The sequence below is a fragment of the Pipistrellus kuhlii genome, unplaced genomic scaffold (genome assembly GCF_014108245.1).
Source record: "Pipistrellus kuhlii isolate mPipKuh1 unplaced genomic scaffold, mPipKuh1.p scaffold_m20_p_17, whole genome shotgun sequence".
NCBI lineage: Eukaryota > Metazoa > Chordata > Mammalia > Chiroptera > Vespertilionidae > Pipistrellus > Pipistrellus kuhlii.
In genome coordinates, this window is record NW_023425482.1 from 13643332 (window position 1) to 13669839 (window position 26508).

At 43.5% G+C, this 26508-nt stretch overlaps 1 protein-coding gene across 1 annotated transcript in view; it reads right to left on the minus strand.

The window, feature by feature from the left end:
- VAT1L (vesicle amine transport 1 like) overlaps nt 1-22303 on the minus strand; it is a 149285-nt gene extending 126982 nt beyond the window's left edge. Inside the window, exon 1 of the mRNA XM_036440761.2 lies at nt 21938-22303. Within this exon, the coding sequence (XP_036296654.1) occupies nt 21938-22164 (227 nt within the window). The 5' untranslated portion in view covers nt 22165-22303. The remainder of the gene's footprint in view (nt 1-21937) is intronic.
- Between the last annotated feature and the right edge of the window lie 4205 nt (nt 22304-26508).

Sequence of the window (26508 nt, forward strand, 5' to 3'; positions counted from 1 at the left end):
ACCCTCTCATGGTGTCCGCCCACACCACCTCCTGATATGGATATAGCGAGCGTTTAGTGAGGGTTTTATTTGTAGCAGGAACTGTGCTAAGTGTTTACTTTTGCTATTTATATCTCAACTACACTCCTATGAGATATGAACTATCATACCCGTTCTTCAGATGAGGGACCTGAGATTCAGCAAGCTTGCATAACTTGTTTAAGGTCACATCTTCAGAAACTGTCAAAGTCAGGATTAGAATTCAAGCAAATTCTATTGGGTCGGCAACTAAGTAATTGCGTATTTTTTAAAGAAAATTAAAGACAATTTTTTCATGGAACTAAATAACTTTATTCTGTAATGTATTGCCCATTTTGATCAATGACCTTTTGCAATCTTTCAGGCAGCATCATAATCCCACGATAAAAAAACTTCTGGTTTTTATTAGCAAAAAACTGAATCAGGTACGATTTGACATCATCATCATTATTGAAATTTTTACCATTCAAGGAGTTTTGTAAAGATCGAAACAAAAAGTAATCAGATGTTGCAAGGTCAGGACTATATGGTGGATGTGGCAAAACATCCCAACCAAGCTCCATTAATTTTTGCCGAGTGACCAAAGATGTGTGTGGCCTTGCATTGTCATGATGGAATACAACACCTTTTCGATTTGTCAATTCAGGCCGCTTTTCTTCAACTGTATTGTTTACTTTCGTTAGTTGTTCAATGTAGACATCAGAATTGATCGTTTGGTTGGGTGGTAAGAGTTCAAAGTAGACAATTCCTTTGTAATCCCACCAAACTGATAACAAAACCTTCTTTTGATGAATATCAGCTTTTGATGTTGTTTGAGTTGGGTCACCTGGCCTGCTCCACGATCTTTTCCGCTTGATATTGTTGTAAACAACCCATTTTTCATCGCCAGTTATCAGTCGCTTTAAAAATGGATCATTTTCATTACGTTTCTTTAGCAAATCGCAGCTGCTAATGTGTTGCGTTAACTGTGATTCTTTCAGTTCGCGAGGAACCCATGTATCGAGTTTTCGAACATAGCCAAGTTGTTTTAAGTGATTTTCAATGCATGTATGTGATACATGAAGCTTCTCTGCAATCTCACGTGTTGTACTGTGACAGTCCGAATTGATTATTGCTTTGATTAGGGTGTCATCAACTTCAACTGGACGACCAGAGCGTTTTTCATCTTTGAGTGAAAAATCACCAGAACAAAATTTGGCAAACCAATTTTGACACTGCCGTTCTTTTAAGGCTTCGTCACCATAAACAGCACATAACTTTTTATGAGCTTGCGATGCGTTTTTCCCTTTGCGGAAATAAAAAAGCAAAATATGACGAAAATGTTCCTTTTGATTTTCCATTTTTCAACGAATGCCAAACGAAAACTACAAAACAGATCAAAAAACTTTTTTTACTGATTAACAGCTGAATAGCCAACTATCAAATAACAAAATGTGTTTTACATTTGTACTTCGTCTGCAAACCTAAAAATTCAACTGAAGCCATATATGTGTGAAACCCGCAATTACTTAGCTGCCAACCCAATAGAACCTGAGCCACTACACATTGCATGGACTTCTTTGTGGGAATTTTACCCACTGTCCTTGCTGAAGAGGCACACCCAAGGCACCATGTTTGTAGCTTATCTCTGACAGATGATTATACTAGTGGTCACCCAATGGTGGAGGAGTGGCCATACATAATCTAAGCAGGAACCCATTCCTTAGGATGTTTGCTCAAAAAATATGAATTGGAAAACATGCAGCAAGTGAACAACTTGTTACCAGAAAGCATGTCGAAAGATAGAATTGAGCTTGAGAGACCTAGTGACTTGTGCTTTAGGGAAACTAAGTGAAAACTCAGTAGGTAAAAGAATTAAAGAAAAGAAAGAACATGAAGAGCAGTAGAGTCAACCCAAAAGCCTACACCAGGGTCAGGCTTTACAGTTTTCACTGTTGTGATCAAGAACAGGAGGACCCAATATCTACCCATTGTGAGACCCAGTCTCAGCGTACCTCCTGCTCTCTGATTTCCAAGAGTTTTTTTTTTTTTTTTTTTTTTTTTTTAATAGTTATTGCACACGTCTTTATAATAGGACCTCTTAGTTTTGGTTATGAATGTGGTCTCTGTCTCATAAAACCAAAAGATGTACATTAAAGCAAATACCACATTCAATAACCGTAAATCTTACCCATTGACCTCATTGTGTTTTCAAACAAAATCAGTATCTTTGTTTAGAGATAATAAATCATTTGCCCAAGGCCACACAGACAGTGAATTGAGAAGCCATGAACCTAAAGTTGGGTCCATCTAAAACTTTTCTTTTCCACCCACCAGAAAAAAACAAATAGGGCAGGTCAAGCTATACGTGTTTATAATTATGGTCTCCATTATTCTCTAAGATAATTTGATTTTCACCTGGAATTTTTTGTGGGGTTGGCAAATGACTGTACCTGTGATTCAGATCCACAAAGAGGGTGATGTTAAGATGTTACACTTAGCTGATTTTTATATGGCTCTTAAACATTTAAGATCATTGCCAAAAAAAAAAAGTAATTATGGCAAGTGTTTGACATAATTTTCTGCTAGGTAATTATATTTCTCTCAAACACTGGTATAATTTTACTAAGACTTTTATTTTTTCCTCCTATGACTAAAGCCTAGCTAGTCAAAGGCTAGGCTTAAAGGATTATTACTGAGTCATAGTCTAAAGGAATGGAGGCAGAGGTTTGAGATAGGGACCCTGAAAAACTCAAATTATAGGATGAGGGATATGATAGAATATACAGGAAATTTAGGATTAAACAATAGCACTCTTACATTTGCAAAGCATAATGCAGATTATTGTGTGCTTTCACACACATCTCATTAAACCTTGTAACAATCCCATAAAGATAAGGAGGGAAGCTATTAATTATTCCCATTAAATAGATGTGAACATTGAGACTCTGATAAGAATACTGACTTGTCAAAGATAACTCAATTTGAACTGAGACTTGAATGAAGGTCTTCAAACTCTTTGCTCATTGTATGTTCTAGGACACCATGACATCTCAAATAGTAAAGTAAATGTTACTGAAATCAACACTTCAATGTTCAGAGATAAGAAGACTAAGAGGAAATGGTCAAAGGAAACAGATGTAGGGTTCCTGGGTGTTAGTTCCTGGGCTGCCACCAGTGAGTTGTAGGGTCTGGGCTGAGTCTCTGAAGCCCTCCTAGCTCCCACAATCTGGTCACTTGATGGTCCTTTATCCTGTGAGCTCTGCGTAAAATATCAAAATTAAAGTTTAGATAGGAAGAGATGCTTGGAGGTCTTCATAAAAGACACTAACTTGGGATACTAATATCTATCTAGAAGTTAAAGTAAGGCAAGCTGGCCTTGGCCTCTATGTTTTCTGTTATCTATTATGATGGATGTCAACACTATAAAGTCTCAGGGTTGCTTAGCTGTCTTCATGTTGTGTCCTACTGGAGTCTGCTAGTGTTCCGGTAGAGTCCATCTACTTGAGTCATCATCCCCCATGATGGTGATGCTACATGTGAGGTCTAAGGTATCAACTATTTTAATCTGTCTTTTCTGCAAGTTAAAGGTGAGGCCCAGAGAAGATAAAGTACCTTGTGCAAGTAGGTACCAAACCTAGGATACAAGCCCTTTTCATACGATTTCCAAGCTTGAATTTTTGACTTCTAAGCTGTCATTCTATTATCCATGGTAGGCTGCTAGGTATTCTCCCCAACATTGTGGTTTGGGATCTGTTCATTTCCTTTGGATATGGTAGTAATATCGAAGAAGACACAAATGATTTCTTAAAGGATACCACTAAGTGGATGACAGAAGCTCAGCTCAGCTGTAGTTGGTTAACTTTCCAATTTGAGATAAAATTGACCTAAAGGAGTTAAGCAAAGCAGAGACAAGTGGACATAGACAAGACTCCTTGTCTTTTACTCTTCCACTGAGGGCAGGGGTTGTTAAAATGAAAAGATTTTAGATCTCTTGCCATCTTCCTTCCTCAGGTTGTAGGTTATCTTCAGCGGTGACCTTGGGAATCCAAACACTGGCATACCTGAACAAAGTATCAGAAAAATGTTCCTCTTCAAGTAGCCTACTTCTGTATTGATGCAGACCGTAGAGCATTTTGATCACACACTCAGTAGAAATTAAATCTTGCCCCATCATTGATTTAATTAAGAGGTCGATGGCCAAAAAAAGAACCTTCAGAAGTTCATTGTCCTGCTTACTAAAGGGACACTGTTAAGCATATCATTGGTTGTAATATATATTTGCTTCTTCATGCAGAGGAATTTTCTTTGAATCTCAGCACAAGGATTGGTGGTACAAATCCTACAGGCCCAGTACAGATTATATTTCTTTTTTGCATTGGCTATTAGGAAGCTCTGAGACAGATTTGTAGTGCCCCTCTCCAAAAATTTCAGGGCTATAGTCATTTATTCTCTATGTTATCCTAACACTCAACATCCTCTCAACTTTCAGGATGCTTTTGAGTTTCCATTTTTAAAAATCTTAAACTCTATTACAGTGGTTCTCAAGTTTGTGCATCAGAATTCCCAGAAGGGATTGTTAAAACACAGATTGCTGGGTCCCTCAGTTCGTGACTCATTACATCTGGGGTGAGACCCAAGAATCTGCATATCTAATTTCTAGGTGATACTGCCTCTGGTGGTCTGGAGACCACACAGAGAACCACAGCTGTATCATGTTTTTTTTAAGCTACTTCAAATTCTTTTTGGAATGAGGCTAGATAAAAATTAATAGATGATTATTAAATAGAAAAGAAAATGAAAAGCTCTCTCATGTCCACTAGGGCAGTTGAATTTTTTTTTATTGTAATCCAATGGATGATATGTACCCTTATTAACTGTGATCTTATTAGATTAGGTTCATCATTCCAATTTGCCTGGCTCTTTCCTGAATCCTAAATTCTTTCATTCTTGGCTCTTTCTCTGAGATTTGTATCCTTTGAAAATGTAGTTATCAGGCCATTGGCATGTAAGTCCAAATTGCTGATAAAAATATTAAATGGGCTGTCATGCTCCTGGTTACTGAGGATGTTTGTGAAGATCATGAGATGTCATGGAGGGAATTTGAAACACAGGATTAGCTGACAGGTTTCAAGTTTCCTTGACTCATAAGCTCTTATGATTCTATGAACTATCTCTAAGACACTTTAAATTTATGTATAATGTATAATGTATGTAGTAAGACCACGTGGCCTCACTCTTGGTGGGTAATGGCAGTGAATTGCCCTCTCCCTCAATAGCAATAATTGCTGACCATATGGGGCACAGCCTGACTGAGCCTCTAGTGCAGTCATCAGGATGCATGTCTGGATCCCCATGGTGTTTATTTTATTCTTATTTTTTCCTAAATGTACACATCCTGGCCCCAACTCTGAGAGTCTCTTTAGTCAAGGCATACGCTCTCATGTGCCATTAGGACTGAGAAAAAACTGCTTTAGTAGCCCAATGTCAGCTGTGCATATGAAGAATGTTTAAGAGAAGATGTGCCCTTTCTCACAGAGGGCTCTGTGACTGTGTGAGGGGCCCCAGGAAGCCAGCCGATATCTAGGAACCCCGTTCTAATTTCTCTGAGATGGGCCAGCAGGAGAAAAGGAATTATCTGTGGCTAGTAATTGTAATAGATAATATCTATGGAGTGCTTACTACTTATCAAGCACCATGTTAAGTGCTTTGTAAGCATGATATAATATTTAAGTTTCATGACAACCATATGATGCTAAGAGATAAATTATATTATGCATAAAATTGAGGCACATGGAGGTTCACAAAGCCAAGGGGTGAACACAAGTGATGTGACTCCGGTGCTTTTGGTCTTGACTTCTAAACTTTGCTCTCCTTTTGAGAGACCCAGTTGCAAAGAGGGGACTTTCCCCAGTTGCAAAGAGGGGACTTCTCAACTCATCTGTCACATTGAAAACTTGCTATACACTAAACACAGATTAGGTACTGGATATCCAAAGTTAACGGCTCAAAATTCTCCTGGGGAAGTAGAACCAGAAAAGCCCACTGCAAAGCCCTCATGAGTAGTTTTATAGAAGTGTAGGCAGAGGGCTCACACAGCTATCAGAAGATGTGCTAATGCAACACACTGACGCCCAGAACTTCCCCCAAAGAATTGTCCTAGTGGTCTTCTGCAAGCACTCGGGCCGAATTTCATTCTTAGCTTTAGCTTTCTGGCTTCTCAAATAGGTTGCTTGACTTCCTTAATTCTTAAATTTCTCGTCTTAAAATGTAATAGTAACACACTCACCCTGAGGGGCATTGGTGTGGATTCCATTTGATAGTACATGTAAGACAGAATGCCTCACACAGAGTATTACTATCACCACCACCACATCATCATTATCATTATCATTATCATTATCATCATCATCATCATCATCACACAAAGAAGGTGTCACAGGTCAGGTTCCCTGAGAAGCAGATTCTGAGACTGAGATTTGCCTACAGAAGGGAGGGCTGTAGGGAACTTCCCACACCCTGTTTGGGTGTGATAGAATCTGGATTGGGTAGAGGGAGAAGTTGAACATTGATGTAGCAGTAAAATGGACTCAATTTATCCACAGAAAATTCAGAGTCAATATGGTTCTTCAAGTCTTCGTGAATCAAGACAAGGAGACTGGACCTTTGTACCCTTGCATCAGCTACTCCTCAGATGAGAGCTGCCTGCGGGCAAGGTATGCAACCTTGGGCAAGGGAGGCAATTAATTCTTCAGGGGAGATGCAGCCACAGCCCTCAGGAGCCAACACTCCCAGTAGCTGGGATAAGGGACAGCTGGGTCCTAAAAGGCTGTTCTGAGTGGTATGCTCAGTATCCACTACAAGAAGGGTGGCATGATCTCCCTTTCAGGGTTTCATTCCCTTGTGGTTACAGAGCAGTTATAACTGACGGTATTTACGGAGCTCCTTTGCACAGTAGTCCCTGATGAGAAAGGATCCGGGTGATCTTATCACTAATGCTGGGAATGCAGAGAGGAGAATAAGATCTTTAAATAGGGTCCTAAAGGAATGAGAGAAAGGTAAAAAAGAGGAATTGAAGGGATCAAAACATCAAGGGATGGATGGAGACCAACAAAAAAGAGAAGGGTAAAGACAGATGAACTGTCAAAAATGCATGCAGGAGTAGATCTTAAATGTGGTCACACACAAAAGAAATGGAAACTGTGATGGGATGGAGGTGGTGGCTAACACTATGGTGGTAATCAACTTGCAATGTATAAAAGTATCAAAGCAACCCATTCTACCCTTTAAAGTTTCATATTATATGTTAGTTGTATCTCAACGCTGAGAAGAAAAGGTGGGCCTTTTATAGGGTTTTATAAACAATTTTCTGTTATTAAAATAAAAAACATGCAGGATTGGTAAATCGCTCAGGAAAACCCATGAAAAATACTAGCACAGGGTTTTCTTTGTGTCTTTTGGAAGTTAGAGATCACAGAATGCTGGAGGAGACCTGGGCATTGTGAGAACACCATCAAATTGCAAAGGCAGAATTTGGGATTCTCTCAGTTTGGTGAACATCTATGACCCAGCAGCCACGGCACCCTCTGCCCGCAGTAATAGAGGGAGAGGGCTTAGTGTGATGCTTTGTTCTGAGCAAAAGCATCAGAGAAGTTATACCTTTCTTTATTCTTCTCAGTCTTGCTTTTATATTCTATATTCATCAGAGCATTTACCTCCAAATTGAAGGGAGGGAAGAGAGGCAGGTGTTTGAGTTATTCCCTCATTTCCCCAGAACTTAAGTTTTCCTTTTTGTTTGTTGTTTGTATCACAGCTGATAACTTGAAAATGCCTAAGGCAATAGGCATTGATCTTCAAAGACTTTGTTCCCAACTCTTTTCCTGGTTTTTTTTTTTGTTTCCCCCCCCCCCCCCCCTTTTGGGTTGTTTGTTTAAACACCTGTTTTGTTATCTCAAGACTCTGAGAATAGACTGATACAAATCTGCTTCTCCTTGTCTAAAGCAAGGACACCTTTTTGCAAATCCCCAATGGCATCTGTCATTTGAGAACAATCAGAATTGTCCTGGATGAACCTCAGGAAGCATGGAGGCATCCACAGGAAAGTATCACTTAGGAACTGTGTGTCCTTTGCTTACCCCACCTCTCCATGGAGGGGAAAGATAGTGTCTGACAGTGCTTGACTTCTTACTGGAGACTTAGAGGGACAGGGTCTCCATAGAGAAACAGTCTATTTTTGCTATAACATGACAGTTATCTTATATAATAAGTCATTGCTGCTGACAAAAGCATTTAGTGAAACAATTGTTTCAATAGGAAAAATGGGGTGAAGACTAGGCAGCGTTTCCTAATAGAACACTTCAGTGATGGAAATGTGTATGTGTGTGCATCCAATATGGTGCCTGCCAGCCATACGTGGTTATAGAACATCTGAAATGTGACTAGTATGATTGAGGGACTGAACTTTTAATTTTAGTTAACCTATATCTACATTTAATTTGCCTACAAAAGAGGCAGTCATCAATCACTACCCTACTGTCTTCCCCATACACTACAAGCAACTCCAAGGCAGAATGCTTTAAAACCCATTATTCAGAGTTCACTGCTTAGTACATTCCAGACTTGCAAACAAGGTTCCTCCACGAAAGGAGTCAACAGGAACATATGTAGGAGTAGTAGTTCAAGCTCTTTCCTTCTTTCTTCTTGCTACCTTATTTCAGCCATGGTTGGCTGGCAGCCTTGTGTGTATACTGGGAGTGGTAAGGAGGAGAAGGAAGAGCAAAGGACTGCTTTGGGAAGAGCAAATATTTAATCCTGAACAAGAAAGGAATAGTTGTGAAAGGTGAGCAGAGATACAAAGAGGGGGCGGGGCAGGGGCTGAGGGCCTGGGAGAGTAAGACAGTGCAGGGAGACAGTGGCAGTAATATGAGGCACTGGGGAGATACAAACGGAAAGTGTATTTTTGAGAAGTTTTCCTCCAAAGCAGGAATGGATCCAGCTTTTGTGTTTTCTGAAGGACCAAACAGAATTTGACAGTGCTTTTCAAGTATGTTGGAAGTTGGGCTTCTATTCAAGAGCAAATAGGCTCAGCCACTTCAAGGCCACAAAGGGTGGAAGCAGTAGGGGAGAAAAATAGGAAAAGAAAAAATTGTTAAAAGAGCAAAAGGAAGAAGATGAGTCTCTCATAATTGTTGCTGGCTGAGGGCAGAGGCTCCCAGGAGAGGAGAGGGTGAAAATTGCCTTTGCTTTCTTTCCCATGAAGCAACAGTCCCAGAGGCATGGGCCATCTCCTCTGTGGTCAGACAGAGAAGGTTCTCAAGGATCTGAAGGCAGATAAACCTGAAAGCACCATTGTGGGAAGGTGGGCATGTTGCTCTCTACGTTACACACCCCTGGTTCCAGTCCAGGCTGCCAAATGTTGAGTCAGAGTTTATTACAAGGTCCCTGATCAGAACAATTTTAGCAAGTTTAGCCAGGAGGATAAAGAGGATCCAATCACAAAGTCGCTCAGATGAATCATAGGAACTGCAGGTTTAATAGCATCTCATTAGCTGATTGAACTAGATGTGGCGTAGATAAGTAAAGCAATTCTTTCTAATCTTAGACAAGGGATCTTCTTTTTTTTTTTTTTTTTTTTAAAGGATGTCTAACTTGATGGATAGTCTATTTAAAGGAGCAAGTGTGTCTGTGTTGGGAGGAAGGGCAGGGGGCTACATAGAATGCAGCTGGAAAGCCTCATCAGAGTTCACTGTAGAATTCGGATTGTCTCAGCCAGTGGGGCTGCCCCGTCATATACATCTATTTGCATGAAGAGCAGAGAAGCCTTCTTAGGGAAAGGAAAAACCCAAAACTCATCTTAAGTGTGAGTTGGAGAATATGAGCCTGAATGAAGAAGCTCGTGGCAAAACAAGAGGAAAGCTTGGCTCTGGGTGCGAAGTTGCCATGACTCAGGTCACCGGTCAGTCCAGGGGCTGTGTGTAGGATAGAGCAGTAAAAGGTGGGTGTACAGTGAGAGAAGATATGGACTCTGGAGAGGAGAGACAAACCCTGGGTCACATCACAGCTCTCTGCCTTATTAGTTGTGTGGTCTTTAACAAGCTCCCTCACCTCTTTGATCCTGTTTCTTTAGCTGTAAAAGGTTTGGTATCATAGAAATTCTCCTAAAACACCTAACTCAGTACTTGTGGCACACAGAGAGTACTCAATAAAGGTCATTATGATGATAATGATGATAAATAATTAATGCCAAGGCTTTCATTATTATTAATTTGATTAGCCTAAGAAGGAGGCCTATTAAATATACATTGCTTTGCAATCTGTGTTGTGTGGAAAGGGCACCACAGCTCAAGCAGAGAGCCAGACATGGAGTGGAGAGGAAGTGGCAAAGTCATTCATGGCTTCAGGATAAGGTGGGAGGAGCAGAACAGGCAACAGGAGAGGGCCAGAAGCAATGGGGAACCAGGATAACTGTTCTGAGCACCGATGCAATAGCCCCTGGGAAACCCTTGCAACTATTGGGAGATATTGAAGGGTGGGGTCCTGATACCTACAAAGAAAGATAGGGGCAGAGTCATGGACATACAGTTTGTTTGAAAATCGTTTTCCCTCCAAGAGTTGAAAGTAATTATTTTCAAGTTTGATTAAGATATAATTGACATTGTATTAGGTTCAGGTGTACAACATAATGATTTGATATTTGCATATATTGCAAAATGGTTAGCACAGTATGTTTTTAGGTAAGCATTGTTCTCATATCCAGCTGGTGGGCTCTGGGGTTCCCAGGTATACAAGCAAGTGCTTTTGGAATAACAATCATCAGAAGCCCTACAGTGGGTGCTTTCCAAGAGCCCTGGCCTCCCGCACTCCATAGAGCTGATGTCGATAAGGAGAAAATTACAGAGCATCTTGAGAAGTCAGAAACCCACCTTCCCCAGCCTAGGGAAAGTAGTTATTAGAGATAAACTTGGAGATTCAAGAGAACAGACTGTGTAAAGGAGAGGTAAATCTCCCTGAAAACGTAGCATGCTGGAGAGATATAGGCCTCTTATCAGTGAAAGCTGAGATGACAGAGGGGAGCTGGAAGCCACATTGGCTTAGAATGGCTACTGTTTGTATTAAGAAAGCCTTATCTACAAGTGAGATGGCAACCTCTGCAGAAATGTATAGCTAAAGTTTTGGGAAATGTCATATTCACCCAGTTTCCAAACATTTATTGAGCACCAAGCTTGCCATTCATCATACGATAATAGAGAATGTTTCTGGAATTTCCAAGACTGGAGGGGAGGGTACAGGGGGGATAAATGGTGATGGATGGAAACTTGAATTGGGGTGATGAACACACAACACAGTGTACAGATGATGTGTTGTAGAACTGTGCACATGAAACCTGTATAATCTTGTTAACCAGTGTCACCCCAATACATTCAATCAACAGGATTAAAAAACAAAAACAAAACAAAACAAAAAACCACACACACACACCTTTTATGGCTTTCATCTAAAGGGATGGGAGAATGAGCATTTTTTCTATCATAATGCAAGGCATTTTGTATCCCTTCCCAGGATGCTTATAAATACCCTCTGCAAATGGAAAAAATGATGGGCCTCAAATTTGAAAATATTATGCATGTTATTTAATATGACTCAATAACATTGTGCTGAAAAATTAAGGTCCCAGGGTAGAGAATGAAGGTGTCTTCCTCCAGTCCCCTCTCTGATTCTTTACTTTCTCTGGTGAATAAGACATACTCTTATCCCCCAGGGTGGCTACCATTTTTTTTTATCAGTTCTATGTGTTTCTTACTATTGTCTTCTTCTAACTGTCCTCCTTTCCTTTTGGAGCATCTACCCCCACCCCAACACAACAGATGCACGTGCACACGCGCGCGCGCGTGCGCGCGCACACACACACACACACACACACACACACACACACATATACACTTTTCATGCTTTCCTCATGTGGCTATCAATCATGATGCCTCATTCTAGGTCAGGGTAGGAGTTCCTTAGACACACATGTCCAATCACAGCACTTCATTTTCTTGGGCCAGAGAAAAAAGAGATGGGGGGGTGGAGGGGGACTGGTATGTGATTCACAAAGGGCCAATCAGATTCCTGCCTTGATATATGAATATTGGAAGAAAAAAATTCTCTTTGCACTGGATCTTACTACACCTGCCCCAGGCAGGTGGACCTAGAAGGAAGCTCAATTGCAGTAGGGGCACCTGAAGCTAACTTGCGAGGAGAGAAAAGAAAAAAAAAATATGGAAGGAAAAAAAGGGGGAGAGCCAAGAATTCCGGCAACAAATGCATCATGGTGGCCAGGAAAGCCAAAATAAGGAAAAAAGAAGTCAGGACAGAAGTGATTGGTCTTCTGTTTAAATATCTCTAAGCTTGGCCCAGTTTCTGGCACACAGTAGGAGTACAATTCATTTGGGATTTTTTCCCCCTCTCCTATGTTTTCAGGAATTCATCTGGATATTCTTGCTTATATCTTGATATAGTGGAACATCCTATCTGGACCGCATGTTTGTTTGTTTTTTAGTTCTCACGTGAAGATATATTTTATTATTTTTTTTTAGTGAAAGAGGAAGTGGGAGGTGGGGGAGAATGAAGGAAGGAGGGAGGGAGGAAGGGAAAAAGAGAGAGAAACATAGATCAGTTGCCTCCTGTATGCTTGTGATGTATAAGATGACGATCCAACCAACCGAGAACTGAACCATCTGGCCATGTCTGGGCCTCTTTTGATGTTAAGATCTTATACCCTTTGGGAAAGATAAATGGGGTCTGAATAGAAAATTTTATAGAGAGGAACTTTCTAATGTCCTATTTCTTTGCATCTCCTCTCCACCATAATATATATTGGACATATACTATGTGACAGAGGTCTTCATTCATTCAACAAATATGAAATGGGCTAACATCATTGCTAAGTACTTAAGATAAATTATATTTTATAGTCACACACACAAAAAAAATGTGCCCCTTAGTCATTATTATATCCACAGAGTATGGGCATCCTATCTAATAAAAGAATAATATGCAAATTGACCATCACTCCAACACACAAGATGGCCACCCCCATATGGACACAAGATGGCCACCACAAGTTGTAAGCAGGGGAGGGCAGTTGTAGGCAACCGGGCCATCAGAGGAGGGCAGTTGGGGGCAACCAGGCCTGCAGGGGAGGGCAGTTAGGGGGACCATGCCTGCAGGAGAAGGCAGTTGGGAAGGATCAGGCCTGCAAGGGAGAGCAGTTGCAGGTGATCAGGCCTACAGGGGGGGGCAGTTAGGGGTGACCGGCTGACAGAGAAGAACATTTAGGGGTGACCAGGTCTGCAGAGAAGGGCAGTTGGGAGGGACCAGGCCTGCAGGGGAGGGCAGTTGAGGGAGACCAAGCCAGCAGAGGAGGGCATTTGGGGAGGACCAGGCCTGTAAGAGAGAGCAGTTAGAGGTGACCAGGCTGGCAGGGGAGGACAGTTAGGGGTGACTGGGCTGGCAGGGAAGGGAAATTGGGGGTAACCAGGCCCGCAGGGGAGGGCAGTTGGCAGTGACCAGGTCAGCAGGGGGGGGGGCAGTTAGGGGAAACCAGGCTGGCAAGGGAGGGCAGTTTGGGGTTACTGGGCCAGCAGAGGGCAGTTAGGGGCAATTGGGCTGGCAGGAGAGCAGTTAGATGTTGATTAGGCTGGCAGGGGAGTGGTTAGGGGGTGATCAGGCTGGCAGGCAGAAACAGGGGTGATCAGCTAGGTAGATAGGCGAGCGGTTGGGAGCCAGCAGTTCTGGATTATGAGAGGGATGTCCAACTGCCCGTTCAGGCATGATCTGGCAGTTGGACATACCTTGAGGGGTCCCAGATTGGAGAGGGTGCAGGTCGGACTGAGTTTTTTCATGCACCAGGCCTCTAGTAATTAATAATTGCTAAAATTATCAGAGCCAAGATTTGAATCCTAGTCTATTCCACTTCCAACATTAACTATTTTATAAGAAAAAAAGCATACTGTTTCCCATCCAGGTTGAATGTATAGTCTTGTCCAAAAAATAAATCATTATCATTCCTCTCACAGAAGAAAATTATCTTGCACTACACTCTAGTGACTACATCTGTTTAGAGAAGTCAAGAGGAAGGGGACCCAATGCTTTTACTTGCCAAGCGGGTTCATGACTCCAGACCAAATAGAGGGGATGAGGCTTGGCTAGGGGGTCAAAAGTCACACACAGAAGGAGATTGAAGTCAGAAGCTCACTGCCTGCTTTCATCAAGAAAATATCACATTCAATGATGAAACAGCCCCTTTGACTGGAGTATCTATTTTTGTCTCCTGGGCCTTCAGACATTAAATTTACTCATTTTAATACCATGACTCCAGCCAGTTTTCTGTGTGAGATCACACACATAGGAATCAAACTAATTTGAAATAGCACTCCTGCTGCCCTTTTTTATGAAGAGTGTCTTCTTGTTTCAAATTGAACTTTTTCTTCTATGACAAATGTCAAGATGTCATAAAAGATATCTATTAAGAATGAGAAGTGCCATGAACTTGGGGCCATGAGGTGCTATTTTCCCATGCTCTGTTGTCAGTGTTGAATGTCAGTGATGTGCCAAAAAGTCAGTAATTTTGATTCCTTTGAATGAGAGTGAACCAAAGTCCAGCGGCTGGCCTATGTATGCACACCCTGGTATCAGAGAAACCTCTGCTGCTTATCGGTGGGTATGCAGGCAGCTGGTGTGACAGTAGCAACAGATCAGTTCAAATTCATTCCCAACCCTGGGAATGCAATTCAAAAGCCAGCACCCTATTCAGTTTGCTGGGAGGACAAGGACTAAGTGGATGGCATCAAGTCCTCATTCAGTGTTTTACAGCTCAGTGCCTTAAAAGAAAGGAAAATAACCTTTATTGAGTACCTGTAGTGCACAAGGAATAGTCAAGACTTTCATGGACTCTCAGTCTTCAATCAGGACTTTCACAGACCCTTCAGTCCACAGGCTGACTCTCTATCCAGTGAGCCAAACCAGTAAAGGCATGACTGGTTTGGCTCACTGGACAGAGAGTCAGCCTATGGACTGAAGAGTCCCAGGTTTATTTCCAATCAAGGACACATGCCCAGGTTGTGGGCTCTATCCTGTTGGGGGTATACTGGAGGCAGCCAGTCAATGATTCTCTCTCATCATTGATGTTTTTATCTCTCTCTCCCTCTCCCTCTCTGAAATTAATTTTTAAAATTAAAATTAAAAAATGATGCAAAAAAGTGAGTGTTATTACCAAGGTGGTGATACAGGCAAGTAGAAAGTGTTATTTGCTTGTGATCACACAGGCATGGTGAGGCAGAGTCTGCAGTCAGATCTGTTGAAGCTTTTCACTATTTGCTCTCATCTCTGAGTCCCAATGTCATCTTTTAGGAAGGAAGGATAATATGCTCATTGAGTTGAGGGAGTCAGATGAAAAATGGGCAAAAATATTAGCTCTGTCCCTGCAAAGATGCTGCAAGTGGCAGGTAGAGTGAGCATGATCATCCGTCATCATTCCCTGTGCCCATCATGAGCCACCTGTCCTTGGTTTCCGTCTAGTGCCTGATAATTAAGATCAGACTGATGTCTATGGGAACCTACTCTCTGTCTGTTATTCTATACTTTCCTTTTTGATGAAGTCCATCCCTTTATTGGCTAAAGAACCAGACATTGTCACCATCCGCAGCCCTCACCAGTGAGGACAGAGTTAAAGGGAGCATGCAACTTCAATGAATAAGAAAGAACCCTTAGGTAGCATCTCCATCTTTCCATCACCAAATGGGGCTCAATGTGACTCAGCATAGTCATCCTTTCCTGTCAAATCCTGACATCTCCATCCAACATAGAGAGATTTCAAGCACTTTCTTCCCATCTCTGTGCCAGGGTGGCTCCTCCTGGCTTGGGTTGGGTATTAGACACACTGCAAGCAATTTCTCAGTTTTACAACCTCTGTCCCACTTAACCTCATGTACTGCATTTGTTTATTTCATAAACATGGGGAAGATCATATTGGCTGCATTTCCTTGGATTGACCTAGCAGTGACAGTTTAATGCTGTGTTGTTTGGGGCCACTTTGTGCTCAGGCTGCCAGTGCAGCAATAGCCCAATTGAGGCCAAGGGGGCAGAGGGAGGAGCTCGAATGTCTTGAGTGGATCTCAGGAGTGGTGATTGGGTTTAATCAGCATGGGTATTCTGGGTCAACAGGCATAGCAATTTGATCCTTGATGAATCCCAGGAACATCCCATACCTAAGAAATGAAGGGAGGAAAAGTGGAAGTGATGCAGAAACATATTTTTAAAACATTTTTCCTTTTTTAAAAAACACACACATATTTTATTGATTTCAAAGAGGAAGGGAGAGAGAGAAACATCAATGATGATAGAGAATCATTGATCGACTGCCTCCTTCACACCCCACACTGGGGATCAAGCCCAAAACCTGGGCATATGCCCTGACTGGGATTCAAATCGCGACCTCATGGTTCATGGATAGATGCTCAACCACTGAGCCTCGTTGTCCAGGCAAAAACATATTTCATTTTAAAGGGTTGAGGCAAGATGTCATTGTACAATTCTGAGTCTTATTAGTTAACACTTCTCTCTATATATTCCTGATTCCAGCCTTTGTGTCTGTCTGTCTGTGTTCTCTCTCTCTCTCTTTCTCTCGCCTTTGTCACTGTCTCTGATTTTCCAATTCCCAAATGTAAAGCAGCCAGGAACAAGACAGACTTCGATTATCATGCCACTTGTCCACTTAGTAGTTAGCAATCTTGACATGCCTCTGAATGGCAGTTCCCCATCTTTAAAATGGAGATAGCAGTACCGGTCTTACGGAGTTGCCATTAGAATAAAATGAAACAAAGAGTATATAACAGGCAATTCAGTTCCTGGCTCACAACAAGGGTTCAATAAATGTTAGTTCTTTCTCGTATCTCCAATATAATTTACCCTCATGATATATAGGGTCCCATCAACCTGTTGGCTTTCCTCTAGCGTGGGCTGCCCTCAGCCCATTTTCAGATCAACCAATGGAGCCATGACGCTGGAACCATTTTTCATCCAATTGGTCTCATTCCAGCGGTTTCATGAAGCCTCTTGCTGTAAATCAGTCTGGGAAAATAAACGTCCCCAATCCATTAGTGCCTTTCCACCACAAGCCAATTGAGCCACAAACCAGACAAGGCTTGTTAATGGCCACTTAAAAACATTCCTGAAGCCCCACCTGGGACCCTCCGCCCCAGATCCTACCAGCTCTTTCCCCAGAGAAGCCCTACTGTGACAAGACTGCTCAAAACAAAGGCATCAATCTGATCCTTATCAGTTAGGAGGGATCATGCACCTGTAGACCCAGAACAATTATTTTAGTGCCCCTTCCAAAAGAGTCCCAGCGTGAATGATAAACTATAGACGGTGTCTATGGAAACCAAAAATAATAGTTGAAATATTAATTGCTATCATTTATTGACCACTTGCTATGTGCTAGGCATCATCAGAAAGATCTTTATGCATAGTATCTCATTTAAACTCCATTACAACACTATAAAGGAAGGTGCTATGTTTATCTCCATTTTATAGAAAACTCACGTTTAGAGGAGTAAGCAACCTGTTCAAGGTTAACCATCAGTGTAGAGCAGCGTTTTTCAACCGCTGTTCCGCGGCACAATAGTGTGCAGCGAGATGTTGCCTGGTGTGCCGTAGGTGCAGACAAGACAAGAATTTTATAATTTTTCACTATTTTGTTTACTTAATATTTCATAATAAAGTAATTATAAAATACTTTCTTTGTGTTTATTTGATTCCTATTCAAGAGAATTACTTTATATATAGTCAATATAGGCACAGAGTTAAATTTTTTAACATTTTCTAATGGTGGTGTGCCTTGTGATTTTTTTCATGAAACAAGTGTGCCTTTGCCCAAAAAAGGTTGAAAAACACTGGTGTAGAGGGCACGCAGTCTGTGCTTCACCTCATCCCCTTTACTAGGCAGTGCACCTATCCACCTGCTGGGAGTGCTGGTTGCTCCCTCAGAGCAGTCCTCTTCCCCGCTTCCCCACTTCCAAGGGGGACTGCCCTTGGTCAAACAGAAGCCACCTCTGCTTGAAAGGATACCCCTGACTCAGGAAGTAGCCCGCAGTCCAAAACCAAGTGAAGAAAGTGGGAAGGACGAGCAGTGGAAGGTACAAAATGCTTCTCCTGTTGCTTCTAGGTCAGATTAGCTCTCTAGGTCAGATTAGCTCTCTAGGTCAGATTAGCTCTGTGGTACAATTCATGCTGGAGAACTCCTAATGGGATCCAGATGAAACCAAATCTTTACTTAGCTTCTTTCCCTGCCCTGCTCCTCTTGTTCCCATTCTCAATCAGCCACTTAAAAAAATCCTAGTCATAGGCTCTGCTTCCAGGGACCAGTCCTAAGACACCCCGTTAGCAAGTGGCAGAGCTGGGACTCGTGTCTAGAAAGATCTTGCTCTTAATCATTAAGTAGATGTGACATGATGTTGCCTAATTATATACGTGATTAAAATGATAGCCTCTAAGTTATCAAGGCACCAAGAAATGACAATAGTCACAATAGCTACGGTTCTTTAGTGCCAACTGTGGGTCAGTCTCTTTCCTGCATCTGATCCTGCCAGTACCATGAAATCCATCTTATTATCCCCATTTTGCAGTCGAGGCATGGAAAGCTCAGAGGAGGTAAGAGATTGGTCCACAGATAGAAGGTGATGGGGCTTTGCCTTCCGTTCAGGCCCATCTTCCTCCAAAGGCAATGTGCTGCTTCAGTTTGGTGCTTAAATCACTTGCTATGTAGCTTGTTCAATGAATGGTTGATAAAATGAGTTCCCCATGAGAGCTAATGTTCTTGTAACAATTTAGACAGAAAACTCTCCTATACCTCCTACCCCACGCTCCTTGAGTTGGATCTTTTTGAGCTGTATTTGACCACATGTCTCTACTTTAAAGGAAAGCCATTTTGCTCTGAAAACAGCCACAGAGCATTCCCTTAAGCCAGACATAAAAAGATCAAAGGAGCTATATTCACGGAAAAAAGGAAAGCAAGCTTACATGACAGAGGTCTGGAGAAGTAAATCACATTTCTCATGGCTTTACCGTGGAGAGAGATAAAATAAAAGGAAAATAACAGGAGAGACAGACCAGGATTCAAATCCTAACTCTACTATCTGTGTGATGTTTTTTTGGCAAATTACTCAACATCTCCAAGCCCTAATTTGCTCTACCATTAATACCTATCTCATTGGGCCATAAGTGAGAGGGTGTAAGTGAGATATAATATGTATTTCCCCCACCCCTTCTCTTCCATTCCCAAAAATTTATACAGAAACCAACTTGGATCTTCATTCTGAATACCAGGTCTGAATACTAGTTCAGATGAACTAGGCTTTATTCCCAAGCATAAAGCTTATCCATTAAAAATAGAGAGCAGATAAAAGGGGGACCTTCAACCAGGAGGCCATCCACTGATTCATAAAAACACAGAATGAGTCATCTTGGCTCTCAAGGCTAAACTTATAATCAATGAGCATCTTTGGCCAGCCAATCCCAGCCCAGTGGAGAAGGAAGGGCCCAGCAGGCAATCTTCAAAAACCTATTTCCCCCCCTCCCCCCCCTTGCAAAACTCTGCTTCCAGCTTGGTGAAATGGAAATCAATCTGGGGCCTTTGCAATCCTGTATTCCAAAGGCCCCCAGCCCTGGCTGGCTTTCTGAGCAACTGGGGTGAAGGATCTGCAGTGGTTGCAGTGTGTGTGTGTGTGTGTGTGTGTGTGTGTGTGTACACACATGCATACAGCTCTAATGAAGAACGGGATTGTGTATCTGGCTTTGAAAAATCAATCTTCTAGCTTTCATCTTGACATTTATTATCTCAAAATGCCTCAGTGCCTGTCAGTGTTTATGCACTTAGCATAAGGCTGGAGAACCCAGACCTATTGACACTACAGATGACAGCCTTTTCTTCAAAAAGGAGCTTCAACGTTTTCACTCCCTGGATACACACACGGATTCCTAGAACCAATCTCGATTTGGATGGAGAGTCATAAATTATACCTATGTGCGTGTGCGCACGCGCACACACACACACACACACACACACACACACACACAACATATTTTTGATTGGTGGTTATGGGAGGTGAATTATCAATATACATGATTTTAATCTTACTAGGCAGACATTCTTCCATCAGCAAGTGAAGAAAAGTAATGATGCAACAACCCCCCCCCCCCCAAGCATTTTTTTTCTTCTCTATCCATTCATTCAGCGATAACTTATTTAGGATGTACTGTGCCATGCACTGGAGATTTCTCTGTGAAAAGGTCAGACACATAAGCTTTGTCTTCAGGGATCAATCAGTTTGGTCAAGTCAAGAGTTAACAAAACAGAACTATATAGGAGTCCCAGTTTGCAGAAGCCGCTTTCCTTGCCCTGAATTCCCCAGGGAGAGGCCCAACCCAAGAGTCCTGATGAGAATCAGGCATGACCAGCAACATGTATGCAGAGCCAGTCAGAGACCAGTCCCTGCTTCTCTCACCAGCTGCCTTCCAGTTTGGCAAATGAAACCTGCGTCTGCTCTCCAAGTAGCAAGGCAGGGGAATCTCCTTTCCCTTTTTATTTATTTACTTATTTTGCTTGTAGACATGGTCCCAGGTTCTGGGAACGTTGAGCTGGCTGCTGTGTTAAGAAGCAGTGCCTGTTGTGGGATTTAAAACACATACTAGTAGATGGGAAGGGATATGCCATCTGACTGTGCTAACAGCAAGTTCCCCTGAGAGCTTCCCAGGCTGCTGCATACGGAACTCGGTTGGGGCCAGGAAACATTCCAGGTGAGCCCTCCCCCGAGAACTGCAGCGGAAGGATCCTATAGTGACAGCAACCAGAGTCTTAAACACACCACTTGGCATCCCTTTGGTTCCAAGGAAGTTCCCCCAGGAGGAGTGGGGAAGGGAAGGTCACTCAGATTGATGAGTCCATCCAAGACAGGAGCGGGCGTTCTGGGAAGATTAATCAAGTTTGGGATTTTCCCCTCTCAGAGACCGGCAGAAGATGCTAGCGGGGGAAGAGGGAGGCTTATGCTTCAGGCTTGAAAGCCCTCTTCCCTCCGCCCCCTCCCCACACACATACCAGCACCACTACCACCAAGCTTAGACGCCTGGTACCTAACTCTGGGTTCCCAGTTCCTTTCCCCTAGCTTCCCAGTTCCTTCTCCCATCCCAGGCCTCAAGGAGGGAAGTGTGCAGGAGCAGGAAAAAGGACACATGTCAGCAGCCCCATCAGCTGGTCACATAGAGATGACAAGGACCAATGACCAAACCCTGGCCGTGGCACTTAGAGGAGGCAGGATGATCTCCAGCAAATCTCAATCAATCTCTCTCTCTCTCTCTCCCCCTCTCTCCCCCTCTCTCCCCTTCTCTCCCTCTCTCCCTCTCTCCCTCTCTCCTTCTCTCTCTCTCCTGGTTTCCGCACCTGTAACGGGAGATGCTGAAAGCACCTAACTCACTGGGTCCCAGGAAGTATTAAATGCAATGGCTCATATAAAACTTAAAAACGATAGCTGGTGTACAGTAAGCCGACGGTTACAGTTATTTTTTTTTAACCATGTTACCATCAAACACACTATCCTGGCTGCTTCCCCCGCAGCGAAAGACCCAGAGTGCTGGATGCCACCATCCACCCTCGCGTCCCCTCCCAGGAGCTCAGTCTCCTCTGGTCACCCCTGGATCTGGCTTGGGGAGGAGAAGGGCCACCTCTCAGCATCCTCCCCAGCATCAGCGGCGGCTGGCCGCGGAAAGACTCTTGAGACCAGGGTCAGGGCGCGGACCCGCGGCAGGGCCCCTGGTCCCCGGCCCCACTATGCTCCGCCACCGCCTCCCGGGAGCGCCGAGCGCGCACAGAGAGAAAGCGAGAAAGGCGCGGATACTGGACCAGGCTTTGACGCGGATCTTGAGCTCGCCGTCCTGCGGCTCGGGCATGGCCTTCCTGGAGACCCGCAGCTTGTTGAGCCCCCCGAAGCCTGCGAGCACCACGGCGCGCATCTCCTGGGTGTCCCCGAGTCGGTGCGAGCCGCCGCCGCCCTCCGCAGGCTCCTTGCCTGTCTCCTTCTCGATCATTTGCTCCGTCTCTTCCGCCTTTTCCGCGCCTTCCTTGGCCATGGTGCGGGGGGCGCAGGGGCGCGAGGGCGCGGGCTTCGGCGGCTGCGGGGGTCTCGGAGGTCCGCTCCCGCGGTCCCTCCTGTTGAATGTGGGGTGCTCGGTTGTGCAATGGCTGCAGCCCCCGCGAGCGGCGCCGCGGTCCACAGCCTCCGCCGTAATCCTCACAAGAGCTGCGCCCGCGGCTGCTCACCTCCTTACTTTCCTGCCAAACGAAGTCTCAACTCCAATTTCTGAACCAGTCTCAAATCAGGGTCTTGATTGCAGCCCCAGAGCCAGATTCCCCCCCCCCCCCAAGATTCGTGAATAAAACACGCAGAAAAGCCACCGTGTCCTTCGCTTAGGCGCAGTACTTGGTTATATACGGCTCAGGCTCAGGGCCTTGAAATGGACAGAGATGAATGTCTGGGCCTGGAGGATGCCTCCCGCAAAGAGGTTGCCTTCTCTCCCAGGGATCTGCGGGAGAGACGGGAAATTGGGCTCTTTCCCACACCACCGGTCCAGGCTGGAAGTGCAGAGAGGTTCTGGAAGAGGGAGGCAAGAGTTGCCATTCACCCATGTGAAGAGTTCAAACTCAGTCATTTCGCTCAGGACATCCAGGGTCAGTGAGGGTGGTCTTTACTCAGCATCACCAAAAGCGTCTTATTCTCACCCCCCTACCTCCCCCCCCCCCCCCCGCATTATCTCGGGCCATTATAAAAAGCGTCCCTGTCTTTCTCTCACTCCTCCTCCCCCCCCCCCCCCACACACACACACCAGTAACTGGCTTTATGCTTTATTTTTGTTACAGAGCCCTTCGAAAAAGAACTCCCAGAAAAACTTGGGTTTTCAAGGAAAAAAAGTTGGGGGGTTGCGTTGTGCCAGTTTATAAGAAACATACTTGAGGAATGGTAGATGCATATTCTAGTTACTGTGTAGCCTCTGCCAGCCTTGGGATCTTAGGCGAGGCATTCAACATTTCTGAACCTCAACTCTCATCCATCAAGTGGATACATTCATTTTGTTCATTGCATTGTGCTAAGTGCTGGGTGGGTATGATTTTCAGTGTCACATGGTCCTTACTTTGGAGGAGCTCATTCTGGGAGCGTGAGGCAGGGATGACACAGCCCACAAACAGACACTCCTAATGAGTGGTGTAAGTGTCTCTTTTCTCTCCATTTCCCTGATGCTTCTATGCTTTAAACACCCTGGCCTTCTATTCCTCAAAGAGTACATGTATTGTGTTTCCTCCTACCTCCAGTTGTCCCCAGGCCTGGGACCCATGTTCCATGTCCTTCATCTGGTGATAACTCCTACTCCACTCTCACTTCAAGTGCCTATTCCTTGTGGAAGGCTCTGCAACCCCCAGGTTGGGTGAGCATCGTTTATGGTAAACTCATGGCAGTGAGTAGCAAACTTTTATACAATATGATTTCCTGATAAGGTCTATTTCCTTTTCCCATCTGTGATCTTCGTGCATTTTTCTGCCTTTTATCCAGCATGGTTTCCCTGAAACTTAGAGCATGATTGGTTAATAGTAGAATATGCTCAGAAAATGCCCGTTATATGAACAAATGAGTCAGTGAATACAGATGCTATGGTGGGAACCCAGAGGGGAAAACCACCGACTTGCCCAGGCAGTGAAGTCTTCATGGAGGAGGGGGCGTTTGAGCTGACCACGAAGGTTGAGCCCAATGCTTCAGACAGGGAAGATCACATGTACATTCAAACAAACAAAAGGTGACAGCAATAGGGCTTTGACACAACACTGGCTTTTTCTGTGTGAGCTGAGTTATTGCCTGTGTGTAGCAATCAATGGAGATGAAGTGGGAAGGTTGTTTAAAACCATTTTTTGAGGATTTTACATACCATGTTATAAAATACTAGAGGCCCGGTGCACTACATTCATGCACTGCAGGGAGTGGGGGAGGTCCCTCAGCCTGGCCTGTGCCTTTAGCAGTCCAAGAGCCCTCTCGGGATAGTGACTAATGCCCATGGGGAGAGGGCCTAAGCCAAAGCCAGATATACTTAGCGCTGCAGCAGAAGCAGGAGAGGCTCCTGCCACTGCTGCTGCGTTGGCCAGCCTTCAGCCTGGTTTGTGGCTGAGCACACTGACCACAGGGCTGCTCCTGCGTTGAGCGTCTTCCCCCTGGTGGTCAATGTGCATCATAGTGACCAGTTGTTCCACTGTTTGGTAGATTTGCATATTACTCTATTATTATATAGGATATCACATAATCATGGAGGCAATGAGCACCACTGAAGTCTTTAAAACAGCAAGGGACTGGCATTAGGATAATATTTTTGGTATTTTAGGATAATAACTTTTGTATTTTAGGATAATAACTTTGGTAGTAAGTGGGTGATGGATTAGATGGTAGAGGTACTGGAAGCATGGAGGTCGATCAGAGACTGTGGTGCAGAAAAAAATAAATAAGCAAGAAGAGCCTCAGTGGAGGCAGTAGCTGTGGGATGGGATAGAAGGGGTTGAAAGGAAGCTGAACAGACAAGGCTTGGTTAACAAATTGAACATTTTACTGTAAACCCAAGTGTCCAAATTATTAAGCCTGTTGAGTATTGTGTTAGGTTGGACTTTATCCTGATCAAGATTTTGAGTGCCAGAGGCTTATTTTGGAGGTAATCCCAAGGAGCTCCCACTAGGAAGTAGGACCGTGAGACAGGGAAGTGACAGAAGCCAATGCAGGTGCGCTCCTGAGCAGGTTCCCACTGGGACAAACGGGACTCAGACCCACAAGAGATCCATGAGAGGCAGAGTGGAACAAGCCTCAGAGTTGTCCTGTGAGAGGAATGAGGAAATGGGTATCCATCACTATATTTTATGCATGATTGGCTAAGATCTGTTGTGGAAGTGTTAACTCCCTGGCACTTTCTTCCCACCCCATGTACCTGGGATGAGAAAATCCCCGGCATGCCCAGCCAGAGAGATAACCTATGAACCAGGAGATCATGGTTCCACACATGCCTGGGTTGCAGGATTGAGCTCCGGGGAGGGGGGGGGGGGCGCGGGCGAGGGGAGGCAGCCAAATCAATTATTCTCTTTCATCGTTGATGTTTCTGTCTCTCTTTCCCTCTCTCTTTCCCTCTGAAATATATATATATATATATATATATATATATATATATATATATATATATATATTTATATATATATATATATATATATATATATATATATATATATATATATATATATATTTTAAATAAAACCCCAAGCAGAGAACTACAGGTACTCTCAGTAGGAAGCCATTATCTATCTATATAGGTAATGGTGAATTCCAAGGGGATATGGGGTCACCAGTTGTACTATTTTGGGGGTGTCTACTGTTTTGTAATTTGATTTTTAGAATAACCTTATTAGGTAAGCATTATCATTCCCACTTTTCAGAAGAAGAAATTGAGCCTTCGCATGGTGAGTTTTCATGCTCAAAGGAGCACAGGGATTGTGGTAGGACAGATACAAAACCAACTCCAAATTGGTGCTCTTAACAACTTCCATGCATGTTTATTTGGATGGGCCAAATCAGTTCTTCCCCTGATTGATAATATTCCATGGTATATTTTATGTTCTCTGCTCTTATGTTGGCCTTCTCATGATTCTGTCCCCCCAAGATCCCTTGCCTTGGTTTTGAAGGTTTTCCTTGAGCATTAGTAAAGTAAATCTACTTTGCACTCAGCACACAGCATGTTTTAGAGAAAGTGTTTGCCCTGTAGTGTGTTAAAGGGAATATACTAGTAATTGCTCTCTCCAAGGGAATCTTCTGGCTGTTTACAAACTCCCAATTATAATTGGTATGCAGCTGATTGTCACGACAACCGAAAGGAAACACATTGCAGTCTGTGCTGCTTGGGAAGGAATACTTCTTCTGAGCGCCATATACCACTATTTGGATGGTTAAATATTCCCAAATCTGCTCCTCTCTAGAGGAATGTGGTAAGAGCCACACTGCAAGGCATCTCTTCAAACAAACACAATAAATCTATTTTCCATTTATAAAATTGATTCCTTGGGCATTCACTTGGAGCTTCAGTTGCAAAATATCTTACATGTAGGACGATGTGAAATGGTGGCCACTCCTGCTGAAACAGCATTAAAGCTCAGCTCGATGAACTTGTATCTCATCAGAGAACAGGTGTAAGTGCCTGTGAGAGGAGTGTAGAGGGTCAAATTCAGGAATCCCTCGAGGTGTTGGCCATCTTAGGAGAGAGTGTCACCCAAAAAAGGTTAGGTATTTAAATATGAATATATAGGAAACAGTTTTTGTATGCTATTTTAAATAACTTAGGATGGTTGAATAATTTCCAGAGAAATATATTACCTGGGGCAGACACTCAGTGTCTTCTATATCC